The following is a 14134-nucleotide window of genomic DNA, read 5'->3' on the forward strand; positions in this document are numbered from 1 at the left end:
TTTTTCTGCTGCTTTGTTGTGTTGTATAGAAGTGCAACCAATTTCTGTACGTTGGTTTTTATATGCTGCGACTTTGCTGAATTCATGTATCAGTTCTAGTAGTATTTTGGTAGACTCTTTTGGGTTTTCCACGTTAGGGTATCATGTCATCTGCGAAGAGTGAAAGTTTGACGTCTTCTTTGGCAATTTGTATGCCTTTTATTTCTTCTTGTTGTCTGATTGCTGAGGCTAGGGCTTCTGGCACGGTGTTGAACAACAGTGGTGAGAGTGGACGTCCCTGTCGTGTTCCTGACCTTGGCAGGAGAGCCCTCAGTTTTTCCCCATTGAGGACGATATTAGCTGTGAGTCTTTCATATATGGCTTTTATGATGACTTATGTTCCTTCGACCCCTACTTTCTTAAGGGTTTTTATCAAGAAAGGGTGCTGTATTTTGTCAAATGCCTTTTCTGCATCTATTGAAAAGATCATATGGTTCTTATCCTTTCTTTTATTAACATGGTGTATCACATTGATTGATTTATGAGTATTAAAGCAGTCCTGCAGCCCAGGAATAAATCCCACTTAATCATGGTAAATAGTTCTTTCAATGTACTGTTGAGTTCGATTTACTAATATCTTGTTGAGAATTTTTTCACCCATGTTCATCAGGGATATTGGCCTGTAATTCTCCTTTTCAGTGAGGTCTCTGGCTTTGGGATCAAGGTAATGCTGGCTTCATAGAATAAGTTAGGAAGCTTTCCTTCCATTTCTATTTTTTGGGACAGTTTGAGAAGAGTAGGTATTAACTCTGCCTTAAATGTCTGGTAGAATTCCCCTGAGAAGCCATCTGGCCCAGGACTCTTGTTTCTTGGGAGATTTTTGATAACTGATTCAATTTCTTTGCTGGTTATGGGCCTGTTCAAATTTTCTATTTCTTCCTGTTTGCGTCTTGGTAGTGTGTGAGTGTTAAGGAATTTGTCCATCCCTTCCAGATTGTCCAGTTTGTTGTCATATAATTTTTCGTAATATTCTCTTATAATTGTTTGTATTTCTGTGGTGTCGGTCGTGATCTCTCCTCTTTCATTCGTGATTTTATTTATCTATTTGGGTCCTCTTTTTTGAGTAGTCTCACTAGGGGGTTATCAGTTTTGTTTATCCTTTCAAAAAACCAGGTTTTAGTTCTGTTGATCTGTTCTCCTGTGGTTTTTTGTTTCTATATCACTTACTGCTCTCATTTTTATTATTTTTCTTCTGCTGCTGGCTTTGGGCTTTACTTGCTGCTCCTTTTCTAGCTCCTTTAGGTGTAAGGTCAGGCTGTGTATTTGGGACCTTTCTTGCTTTTGAGATAGGTCTGAATGGCAATGTCTTTCCTTCCCTCTTAGGGCTGCCTTTGCTGCATCCCAAAGGGTTTGGACTGTCGTGTTTTCATTTTCATTTGCTTCCGTGTATTTTGTAATTTCGTCTTTAACTTCCTGGTTAACCCATTCTTTAGTAGGATGTTCTTTAACCTCCATGTATTTGAGGGCTTTCCAAATTTTTCCTGGTGGTTGATTTCAAGTTTCATAGTGTTGTGATCTGAAAATATGCATGGTGTGATCTCAGTCTTCTTGTACCTCTTGAGGGCTGATTTGTGACCTAGTATGTGATCTGTTCTGGAGAATGTTCCATGTGTACTCGAGAAGAATGTGTATTCTGCTGCTTTAGGACAAAATGTTCTGAATATGAGTCCATCTGGTCCAGTGTGTCATTCAAAGCCATTGTTTCCTTGTTGATTCTCTGCTTGGTTGACTTATCCACTGCTGTAAGTAGGGTATTAAAGACTTCTATAATGGTATGATTATTAATGAGTTTGTTTACATGTGTGATTAATTGATTTATATGTTTGGGTGCTTCCAAGTTGGCGACATAAATATTTACAATTGTTAGATCTTCTTGATGGATAGATCCCTTAATTATGATAATAATGCCCTTGTTCATCTCTTGTTACAGTCTTTGTTTTAAAATATGGTTTGTCTGATATAAGTATGGCTACTTTGGCTTTCTTTTGACTTCTGTTAGCATGATAGATGGTTCTTCATGCCCTCACTTTCAATCTGCAGGTGTCCTTGGGTCTCAAATGAGACATAGGGTAGCAGAATGGATTAAAAAAACAAGATCCATCAATATGCTGCCGGCACTTCTGTGTTTAGCCTAATGGTTTATTTCTTCAACTGCTGCCCTGTGTGAGGAGTGTCCATCACTTTAAGTCTTTTTAAAATACCTAAGGTTTTACGGGGCACCTGGGTGGCTCAGTTGGTTAAGCGTCCAGTTTCAGCTCAGGCCATGATCTTGCGGTTCGTGGGTTCGAGCCCCATGTCAGGCTCTGTACTGACAGCTCAAAGCCTGGATCCTGCTTCAGATTCTGTGTGTCTCTCTCTGTCCCTCTTCCGCTCATGCTCTCTGTCTCTCTCTCAAAATAAATTAAAATAAACAATAAAAAAATATACCTGGGGCGCCTGGGTGGCTCAGTCGGTTAAGTGTCTGACTTCAGCTCAGGTCATGATCTCACAGTCTATGAGTTCGAGCCCTGCGTCGGGCTCTGTGCTGACAGCTCAGAGCCTGAAGTCTGCTTTAGATTCTGTGTCTCCCTCTCTCTCTGCCACTCCCCTGCTCACACTCTGTCTCTCTCTCAAAAATAAACATTTAAAAAAAATTATATATGTGTGTGTGTGTGTGTGTGTGTGTGTGTGTGTGTATACATATATATATATATATAAAATCTCTAAGGTTTGAGGAAGGAAAAGAAATCATTGTTGAACCTACCAGCCCAAATCCTGCTAAAGAAGCTTGAAACAGAAATATCTCCTAATGAGAATATCAGTATGTTCAGTCAGTAGATGTTTTGAGCACCTGCTATGTTTCAGGTCCTGCTGGGTGCTGGAAACCTATTAATGAACAAGCCAGGCATGGCCTGTGTCTTCTGGAAGGTTACAATAAGCTATCTCATTTTTCTGATACTGGAATGTGAAGCACTATTGAATGAATTTACCATGTACTGAGCTCAGCCCTGGTAACACCAAAATTTCTAATTGTTTTCAAATGCATATACAGACCTTCCCAAGGTGAATTGGACATTTTCATGCCTTGATAATAAGGGACATTACCTAAATGTGCTTTGGCCTTTTTCTGATGCCTTGATCACCAGAGAGGGCATTGGGTATTGTTGTGGGGGCACAGCAATGCTCTCTGGCTCTGGAAATGAATCGGGGATCTTTGAAGTGGCCCTTGCCGCCCCCGAGAGTTGTGCTCTCCTCACGGGCACGCATTTTCTCCCCTCCTGCGTCTCCTTGCTCATGTGGGTCCTTTCTCAGCATCCCTGTCCATCCTCTCTCACAGCTGTCTGCTGTGACAGGGGAAAAACAGGCTGCCAGGGGGATCCAGAAAGTCAGGATTATTAAATCAATAACCGGAGACAAGATATAATGTGAAATTGTAGACTCCTCCTCTGGGTAGCTGAGTTAACATGCACTGTTCTCATGGTTCAGAGATTTCCTTCTGGCAACTTCAGCTCACCAGAAGTCTGTCTATATTAAGTTGTTTCTGTGAAGTCACTATGAGTAGAACGTGCTGATTTGCAGGTGTTTTAAGGATGTCAGAACAAACATGTTATTTCTGTTCATAAAGGTCCAAGGGGAATCTATTGATATAATCCCTCACTGTTGGGGTTTAGATGTGCCTGAAACCACTACTGAGTACTAATATTTCTTTCAACATCATAGCTATTCTGACTGTTCTTAGATTCTTTTGTCATTAGTTATAAGCCCTCTTAGTGATTTGCTGTCTGGATGGAGATTTTTCTCAAAGAGAGCCCTTCCTTCATACCTTATTTCTTTCTCTCTCTCTCTCTCTCTCTCTCTCTCTCTCTCTCTCTCTCTCATGTTTATTTATTTTTGAGGGAGAGAGGGAAATAAAGTGTGAGCAGGGGAGGGACAGAGAGAAAAGGAGACAGAGGATCACTGTAGGGCTCGAACCTACGAACTGCAAGATTATGACCTGAGCCAAAGTTGGATGCTCAACCACCTGAATCACCCAGATGCCCCACTTCAATCCTTATTTCTGCAGACCCCTGCTCATACTGTCCCTGGTGGTTTTCCCAGTCTCCTGTGACTGTGCTGCACTGTCACAGCTCCGCTCGGGGACGATCGTGGGACCGTGGGAGCTGGGACTGGTTTCAGACCATCTCTCTTCCCACCACTGCTGTGTCCCACTGTTTGCCTTTGTGGAATATCTAGCAACCACTTGATCCGTAATGGAGTTCTGGTTCCTTCCTCTGGTTCCCTGCCACCTTTCCCCTTTGACACACCGTTCCTCTCTAGAATTTCCTCTATCATACGGACCTTTCTTCCCTCCAGATTTTGACAGAGCTGGAGCACAGCGGCATTGGGAGAATCAAAGAACAGAGTGCCCGCATGCTGGGCCACTTGGTCTCCAATGCCCCCCGGCTCATCCGCCCCTACATGGAGCCCATCCTGAAGGTAACCCACAATAGCTAGAGAGACTGGCACTTTCTCGCCAGGTGATCTTATGTCAGCTCATTCGGGACGATGGGAGTGTTTCAGTAGAGAAGTTCTTTGGCCCCAGGCTCGGGGACAAGGGCCACATCAGGCCCTTCTCAGCGAAAGAACTACAAAAATCCCACCAATTGCAGGAAAGGGCTCTCTTTATAAGAGATAAGAAATGATGCTTCCAGCACATCATCAAATGTGCCTGGAAAGAAGTAGGTAAATAGTGGCATAAAATTGTTCCTTCAAAATGAAGAAAAAATGAGCTTTAAAATCTGAATGCGTTTAGAGGCATGTGAAATCTTTCAGAACTTACGTGCGTCTGGGCAGATGATCACACAGGTATCATTTGAGGAGGCATGGGAAACGTTTTTCAATCATGGCACTTCCCAGCTCTCTCGTATGTCAGACTGGGCTCAGAAACGTTTTAGAATCCACATTCCAGAGAAATCCTGGATTTGTAAAGCCTAGAAGTAATTTATCTGTGACTGAAATGGTCTCTTGGGTGAACTTTACTTATGTGAAAGAAAGGGTCCTGGTAGATGCTGTCCTGCATTCATTTTCTCATACCTTCTTTTCATAGGCTTTAATATTGAAACTGAAAGATCCAGACCCTGATCCAAACCCAGGTGTGATCAATAATGTCTTGGCCACAATAGGAGAGTTGGCTCAGGTGAGGGGACAACCACCTTTTCCACAGGATGGAAAGAATACTGTTTAGCCTCTGAGGAAATCAAAATAAGGCCGTAATTTCTAATCTTCTCTACCGCGGTCTTTTTCGTTTTGTAGGTCAGTGGCCTAGAAATGAGGAAATGGGTTGATGAACTCTTTATTATCATCATGGACATGCTCCAGGACTCCTCCCTGTTGGCCAAAAGGCAGGTGAGTACTGCTCTTTCTGGACTGAGCAGGACAGGCCCCTGGGAGGCCTGGGCCCTTGTCTCTCTTAGTCACTCACTGCCCCCAGCCAGTGCCCGACCCAGAGCTCGGCACACAGTAGGTACTCAGAAGTATCTGCTGAGTAAAGGGAAGGAAGATATGGAACCAGGATTCGTTGTCATCCTGACCTGGAGACAACTTTGAGGAAGTAGCAGCTCAAAGAAAAATCCAGATCATGTATCAGAGCCCCGGCCCCCAGAGGGAAAAGGAAAGCCTGGGCCTGTGGCTGGGGAAGCAAAAGCCGCGCTTCAGCAGCCCCCACCCCCACCCCCAGTCCTGGCTTCACTTTGGCCACTGAGGCCATTAGGTGACTAACATTAAGAACAGTCTTAATTTCCCTCGAAGCTCGATTTCTCCCATTAATCATTCAGGATGTGGAAGGACTGTGTGTTTCCTTTGAGGAAGATGGAGCTCTTCTGTATCCAGTGATCGTTGGCATCGGTTTGTGGCCTTGTTTTTATGCCCGAACTCTCAAGGATTTCTGTTGGCGGTTAACAGAACTCTACTGGAAACATTTTTTCTTGGAAAAGCCTCTAATACTTCGCTGTAATTATTTAAGGAAGAGTACAGACCATGCTTTCTCCTACTGACTCGACCGACCACACGATCTGTTCCTTGTCCAGGTGGCTCTGTGGACCCTGGGACAGTTGGTGGCCAGCACTGGCTATGTGGTGGAGCCCTACAGGAAGTACCCCACTTTGCTTGAGGTCCTGCTGAATTTTCTGAAGACTGAGCAGAACCAGGGTACACGGAGAGAGGTAGGGCACATGGCACACTCGGTCTTTAAAGATCTTGCTGGGAGAATGGAGAGAGATTGTGGCATTAACACGCTCTTGAGAGCATGTTGGTTAGATGTCCTGTCCTCCTGTTTCGTTCTCATAGCTGGCCATTCAGGTATGAACTGGGTATCATGGAGCATCGAGAGGAATACGCATCAAAGCTATGGTCATCGGATATTGTGATGAATGTTTTCTTCTTCCCCTCCCCCTCCCCACCCAGGCTATCCGTGTGTTAGGGCTTTTGGGGGCCCTGGATCCCTACAAGCACAAAGTGAACATTGGCATGATTGACCAGTCCCGCGACGCTTCTGCTGTTAGCCTGTCAGAATCCAAGTCAAGTCAGGATTCCTGTAAGTTGAGGGGACTGATGAGAGACTTATCACATTCTGCCTCACGAAGCGCTTGCCGGCTGTGTTTGGAAAGAGCCTTGGGTTGGTTAACAAATGACAGCACATCGGCTCACTTCATGACTTTTGAGTGGAAAGTTGAGTTTCGTCTTAAACTGCAGTAGGGATGCTGCTTCCCAGTGTGTCTGGAATCCTTACATCTGTCCAGACTCTTTGCCAAGGGTCAACAGGCTAAGCCTGTACCCGCTTTTTGGTGCTGATGAGAGAGATGTGAATCATCACCCCCTCACCTCTGTTCATCTGTCGTTCTTTGTTAGTCCTTCTTTGATATTTTCTATTCTCCTGGTGCCCAAGGAGCAAGAGGGTAGAATTTATCCTCTCTGTTTTAAATTTTTTTTTTTCCAACGTTTTTATTTATTTTTGGGACAGAGAGAGACAGAGCATGAACGGGGGAGGGGCAGAGAGAGAGGGAGACACAGAATCGGAAACAGGCTCCAGGCTCTGAGCCGTCAGCCCAGAGCCTGACGCGGGGCTCGAACTCACGGACCGCGAGATCGTGACCTGGCTGAAGTCGGACGCTTAACCGACTGTGCCACCCAGGCGCCCCTATCCTCTCTGTTTTAATCGGTAGGGAAATCTGAGGCCAGGCTCGGGGGCATAGACAAACTAGTAGCTATCAGAATCCAGGGCTGTTTTTTCCATCAACTGGTCTGGCTCTGGAGCCCCTCTGTCTGTTGACAAGTAGCCCGAGAGATTGGGTAGGGTATGGGGTTACAGCAGATTCTTCCAGGGCGGACTTATTTCCGAAAGAGTGAAAATCCAGCAGGGGCTCTCCCAGCCCTTCCAGCAAAATGTTGTTTTCCCCAAATAATTTGTTTCCAAACTCTATGGAAGGAACCTTGTTGCTTCCAATGTATTCTTCTGTGTGTTAGAGAAGTGTACCTATGATAGCACCCTGTCAGACCCGTGACTCAGCAGAGTGGGGGCCGGGTCCCTGTGGGTTTTGTCCTTACTCAGCAGTGCCTGTCCAGCCTCTTGACCCACTGAGTTCTTACCCTCCTCAGTGTACCGTTCAGCCTCCCCTCACCCAGTCTTTGAGATCCTTGCTGTTCAGGTCTGGTGGCATTTGCCACCCCCTTCTCTGAAGTCCCTAGAGGGACCGAGCAGCTATTGAACAGATGCTGGCCTAATTTGGGGGGTAACTGGGGAGTTGGCCTTGACTTTCATTTAGGGGGTGTGATTATTTTTACTGACGGTTTCAACTTCAGAGTTGTCACTTGTAATGATAAGAAGCTAAGTTAAACAGAGCAATTTAAGGAAAACCCATCATGTACCATTCTAGGCTTCTGTAGTTGGGGTCAGAGAAAAGCCAGAAACTCTTAGAAGCCTTAATGGTGACAGCCTATTCATTGGGTCCTGATGTTCTCTGTCCTCCCCGTGAACGCCGATAGCGCTCGGGCTGTTGGTGGCACGCCAGGCTCTACTCCAAGTCGGAGTCACATCACGCACGTATAGCTCGTGACTGTTGCCGTCGTTCTGTCCTAGCTGACTACAGCACCAGCGAGATGCTGGTCAACATGGGCAACCTGCCCCTGGACGAGTTCTACCCCGCCGTGTCCATGGTGGCGCTGATGCGGATCTTCCGGGACCAGTCCCTCTCGCACCATCACACCATGGTAGTCCAGGCCATCACCTTCATCTTCAAGTCCCTGGGCCTCAAGTGTGTGCAGTTCCTGCCCCAGGTCATGCCCACGTTCCTCAACGTCATTCGCGTCTGTGACGGGGCCATCCGGGAGGTAAGTAGCTAAAACCCCACCCCTGCTCCCTCCGCCTGAGCCCCAGCTGGTCCGCTGAGGCAGATTATTTGCATATCAGCTTCCGTCGCTGCCCTCTGCTGGCTGTTGAGCTGAGCACCTGTCCTCCCTCCTCACACTTGATGGAACAGGTGCGGTTGGCTCGGCCCGGTTTCCTGGGTTATCCCCTCAGAATGGTGATGAATGGGTGGGTGGGGGTGTGTGTGTGTCTAGAGTTCAGTGCATTTGTTGGGGAGAATGTTCCACACTGTGGACTTCTGGTTGCTTTCTCATGATTAGATTTAAGTCCATCATTTTTGTGGTTGTTGTTTCAATGTTTATTTATTTTGAGAGAGAAAGAGCAGGGGAGGGGCAGAGAGAGAGAGAGAGACAGAGACAGAGACAGAGAGAATCTCAAGCATGCTCTGCGCTATCCATGCAGAGCCCGAGGTGGGGCTCGATCCCACGACTGTGAGATCATGACCTGAGCCCAAATCAAGTGTCAGACACTCAACCGACTGAGCCTCCCAGGCACCCCTAAGTCCATCATTTTTAATGAGAATACTGCAGAGGTGATGTTCTTATCAGATCTCATAATGTCAGCTTCTCCCATCAGTGTTGATCATGAGTTTGAGCACACGGTTAAATTGGCATCTGTCAGATCTCTCCATTGTAAAGGTGCCTTTTTCGTGAGCCATCGAGTAATCTGTGGGGTGATACTTCGAGACTAGGACTGTCCTGTTCCCTGACTACCTTTTACCCCGTGGCTGAGTATTCACAGGTGATCCTTGCCTGAATCCATTGTCACACTGATTGCAAAGTAAGGACTTTCTAGTTCTACCATTTCTCCTACTTTTAACAGCTGGCACATTCCTGTGAGGTAGAATTTTCCCCTTTCCTTCCCCATAGCTCCCTTTTGTTCTCTTTCCTTTCTCTGAACCACAGAACCTGCAGAGTGGTTCTGTGATTGTTATACGTATGCCACTACTGACAACAAACCTGCTAAATAAAGTTTAAGGGGGCTTTTTTTTTTTTTTTAATGTTTTTGATTTTTTTTTTTTTATGTTTATTTATTTTTGAAGGAGAGAGACAGAGCATGAGCGAGAAGGAGCAGAGATAGAGGGAGACAGAATCCAAAGCAGGCTCCAGCAGGTTGTCAGCACAGAGCCCGATGAGGGGCTCAGACCCACAAGCTGTGAGATCATGACCTGAGCCGAAGTCGGACGCTTAACCAACAGAGCCATCCAGGCGCCCCTTTAATTTTTTTTTTTTAAAGTAAATTCTGCATCCAGTGTGGGGCTTGAACTCACGACCCTGAGACTAAGAGTCGGATGCTCAACCAACCGAGCCACCCAGGCTCCCCAGAGTACTGTGTTATAAAGATACTTGAATTAATTTTTCTAATCAGTTTTTCTCTCTGTGATTATATATTCAACTTGATGTACATTTGGAGGAAATAGTATCTTTTTAGAAAGTATATTTTCTAACTTTGTGCCTGGAGGAGAGAAGTGCAGTTTATTTTTATGTGTTCAACCTCATTGAACTCTTACTAATTCTAATCAGCTAGCTTTTCACTCTAGATAATCATACAGTGTACAAAAAGAGAAAGATGGGGGGCCTGGGTGGCTCAGTCGGTTAAGCATCCAACTCGTGATTTCAGCTCAGGTCATGATCTCGTGGCTTGTGAATTCTAGCCCCACATCGGGCTCTGTGCTGACAGCGTGGAGCCTGCTTGGGATTTTTTTCTCTGCCCTGCCCCGCCCTGCTCGCACTTGTTCTAGCGCATGTATGCTTTCTCTCTCTCAAACTTAAAAAAACAAGAGAAGGAAGGAAGGAAGGAAGGAAGGAAGGAAGGAAGGAAGGAAGATAGTTCTAGTTTTTTGTTTTAGTCTGTAAACCAGTTAGTTATTGCTTTTCTCATTGTATATCCAGGACCTTCAACCCAGTGTTGATTAGCTCAGTCAAAGCGGAAATCTTTCACCGTGTTCCTGATTTCAGTGGGACAGCTGTAAAGATTCCACTGCTGAATATAATGTTTGCTGTAGGTTTTTGGTAATTAGCTTTGAAAGGGTTATAAATGTTCCCTTGCGTTCTTAATTTGCAAAGTTTTTATCACGAACAGGTATTGGATTTATCAACTGCCTTTTATTTGTCTGGCGTGATGATCGCATATTTTTTCCTCTTTCAGGGTGTTCATATGTTGAATTTATGGATATGTTCTAATGTTGAAGTTATCTTGAAGTCTTGTTCTAAAACCAACTTGGTTACGATGTATTTTGTTAATACATTGACTTTATATCTACTACTTAATTGAGATTTTTTTACATCAGCAACCCTGAGTGGAATTTGCCTGTAATTGTTACTATTTTTTTTTTTTTTTTACTATAGGTTCAAAGATCTGTTTATCTTTTCTGTTGCTTCTTAAAACAGTTTTGGTCACATTTTTCTAGGAAATTACTCATTTACTTTCTGTCTGTAGGTTTGCCTTCTGTGCACATTTCATAGAATTGGAATCATATGTGGTTTTTTGTGTCTAGCTTCTTTCACTTTACGTGATCCTTTTGAGTTCATCGTGGATCGGTAGTTTATTCCTTCTTTCTAGCTAAATAATAATGTAATGCTATTATTGCTCAGAGGAAGTGTTTTTAATGTTTCCTATGCTTTCTTCTTGCGTCCCTGAGTTATCCAGAAATGGATATTTTAATTTGCAGATTTACAGGATTTCAGATTTCTTCTTTGGATATCTACTTCTGACTTAATTGCATTGGGTTTGTGATTCCTTGATGTTTGCTGAAACCGCCTTAATAGTCTAATGCTTGGTCCATTTTCGATAAATGTTTCCTCCGTGCTTGGGAATAGTGTGTATTTGCTAACGTTATCCACAAGGTTCCACGTGTGTCATTAGATTTGAACTTACTACTTGCTGCGTTCAAGTCTTTTGTATTCTTGTTAATTTTTTGTTTGCTTAATCTGTCCATTACTGAGAGAAGTGAGATAAAAATCTCCCTTTACAATGCTGGCTTTATTAATTTCTCATAGTTTAGTCAGTTCTGTTGTATGTACTTGGGGGGATATATTATAGGTACGTTCAAATTTAAAATCATATCTTCCTGATAAGTCGAATCTTTTATCATTTTGCAATGACTCTTTATATCTTTAACAATACCTTAAAAATTTATTTTGCCTAATTTTAATATAGCTACACCATCTTTTTTTTTTGGAGGGAGGGAGGATGTCTTTTATTATCTTTTTACTTTTAATTGTCTTAAGGACTTTTTGCTTTAGATGGGTCACTCATGATCATGATATGTATAATAATGCAGCTAGGTTATCCCTTTAATCTAGTTTGAAAATCTTTGCATTCAGTCCAATTACATTTATTGTGATTGCTGGTAAATTTGGGCTTATTTCCACCATCTGATCTAGTGCTTTATCTGTTTGTTTATTTTCTTTATTTTCTGTCTTTTTGGGGCTTGATTTAAGCTTTCATTTTCTTGTCTTTTGCCCTCTACTTGTTGGCCACCTTTAATTTTAATAAATGATCTATAATGGGATATTTCAGTTGTAAACAAAAGTGGACAACTTCTATCAAATTCCCATACTCATTAATAATTATTAGCACTCTGTCAGTTTGGTTTCATCTTATTACTACCACCCCCACCAATCTCTTCCCCCCACACACACAAACATTTTTTCTGGGGTATTTTAAAGCAAATTCTAGGTATCGTACTATTTCACCAATAAAAAGCTTTTCCCCCATATAACCAAAATTACAAGACCTACAAAATTAAAAATAATTCCTTAGTATCTTCTAATATGAAGCCTTCTTCAAATGTCCTTGTTTGTCTTTTTCTTTTTTCTTTTCTTTTCTTTTCTTTTCTTTTCTTTTCTTTTCTTTTCTTAAGTAGGTTTCACACCCAGCGCAGAGGCCAACACAGGGCTTGAACTCATGACCCCCGAGATCAAGACCCGAGCTGACCTCAAGAGTCAGACGCTTCACCAGCTGAACCAGCCAGGCCCCCTCCTTGTTTGTCTTAAAAATGTATTTTTACATTTGGTTTATTTAAATCATAATCCAGATAAGGCCTGCACGTGGCATTCAGCTGATATATCCAGTTGTCTTTCTGTCCCCCTTTTTACCCCACTTTTTTTTCATACCATTTATTCGTGAAGGAAACAGGTCATTTTTCCTATAGAATTTCCCGTTCTGGATTTGGCTGATAATATCTTCAAGATGTCTTTTAACTTCTTGTAAACTGGTTAGATTTAGATGCTTACTTAGATTCAGGTTCCTTTTGGTGAGAAATACTTCCTAGGGGGTACCGCATACTTCCTATTTCAACAGTTAGTAAGCAAGTCTTTTCTAAATGATCCACTTCTAGTGATATAAAAGGTAATCGATGGGCTCAGGTACTGTGATCCTGTGTTCCCCATCAGCTTTTCTCCTAATCCTTTTAGTGCTCATTCAAGATTGTTTTGTAGAACCATTATTTCATTGGCAACTGGAAAATGGTGGTTTCTAATTCTGTTACCCCTTCTGGATTTATTAGCTAGCATTATCTATAAAGAACTTTATGTTATCAACTATTTAGTTAATTTGAAGTATAGTTCATGCAGGAAGGGCAAAATAAATGCACGATTGTTTTATTTATCAGTTTTTCAGAGTAATGAATCAAGTCCTTTGCAACCTCTCCAAGGTGACTCAGGCACCACCCCACGACCCCTGTTGTTTTTGGAGTATCAGTATCAACTTGTGTGTGTGTGTGCGTGCATGTGTGTGTGTGTGCGTGCATGTGTGTGTGTGTGTGTGTGTGTGTGTGTTTTCTGTTCATTGAAGGCACTGTTTTTTCTCATGATCTAATTATCCCACTCGACGTGGCTGTTGTGTTCTTTTTACATTGCCAGTGGTCTTGGTCTTTGATCGCTTTCTTGCTTTCTGGCAAAAAAAAAAAAAAAAAAAAAAAAAAAAAAAAAAAAAGCTATATTGAGTTTATCAAGTACATTTCACTCAAGCCTTGTCATGGCCACTTTCAAGGAGCTATGGTTTCTTTTTTCCCTTTTTTTTTTTTTTCTTTTTAAGTTTATTTATTTATTTTGAGAGACAGAAAAAGAGCATGTACACATGAGTGGGGAAGGAGCAGAGAGAGAATCCCAAGCAGGTTCCACACTGTCAGTGTAGAGCCTGACATGGGGCTCAATCCCTTGAACTGTGAGATCATGACATGAGCTAAAATCAAGAGTCAGACACTTTACTGAGTGAGCCACCCAAGCGTCCCCAGAGCTATGGTTTCTTTAAGTGAGAGATGGTACTTAGAAACTGCAGTTTGTGTGCTAGGGTGCTCATTGCTACTGACATATCATTATTCTCAGCCATTTCAGTGAACAGACCTAGAAATAAGTAATTTTTAGAAAGAGGAAAATTAAGTAATGCATATTTAAGTTTTAAGAGTTTTTACTTTGATTTTATACTTGTTTCTCACACTGAAAAACTTGGTTCCTTGGTTCTGACATTTCTATAATTACTTGCTTTATCTTGCAAAATACATACCTACATGTATCTTATGTACATGTAAATAGCAAATGACCAGAATTAGTAATAACAGTAAGATTACTGAATGCAGTTCAAGGTTTTTTGCAATTTTTTGTTGTTCTTAGGCTGTGTCCTTTTGGAGATATACACCAAAATGATGTGTTTGTTTTTTATTTAAAAAAAATTTTTTTTTATGTTTATTTCTAAGACAGAGACAGAGAGAGA

The 14134-nt window shown here is 42.6% G+C and overlaps 1 protein-coding gene across 2 annotated transcripts in view; it reads left to right on the forward strand.

The window, feature by feature from the left end:
• Nucleotides 1-14134, forward strand: part of MTOR (mechanistic target of rapamycin kinase) — a 135336-nt gene that overhangs the window by 24534 nt on the left and 96668 nt on the right. For both annotated transcript variants that reach the window (XM_047870834.1, XM_047870835.1), the window contains exons 14-19: nt 4372-4494; nt 5105-5194; nt 5311-5403; nt 6084-6218; nt 6460-6589; nt 8132-8382. In XM_047870834.1, the coding sequence (XP_047726790.1) occupies nt 4372-4494; nt 5105-5194; nt 5311-5403; nt 6084-6218; nt 6460-6589; nt 8132-8382 (822 nt within the window). The remainder of the gene's footprint in view (nt 1-4371; nt 4495-5104; nt 5195-5310; nt 5404-6083; nt 6219-6459; nt 6590-8131; nt 8383-14134) is intronic.

Source organism: Prionailurus viverrinus, chromosome C1, assembly GCF_022837055.1.
Source record: "Prionailurus viverrinus isolate Anna chromosome C1, UM_Priviv_1.0, whole genome shotgun sequence".
Classification (NCBI taxonomy): Eukaryota; Metazoa; Chordata; class Mammalia; order Carnivora; family Felidae; genus Prionailurus; species Prionailurus viverrinus.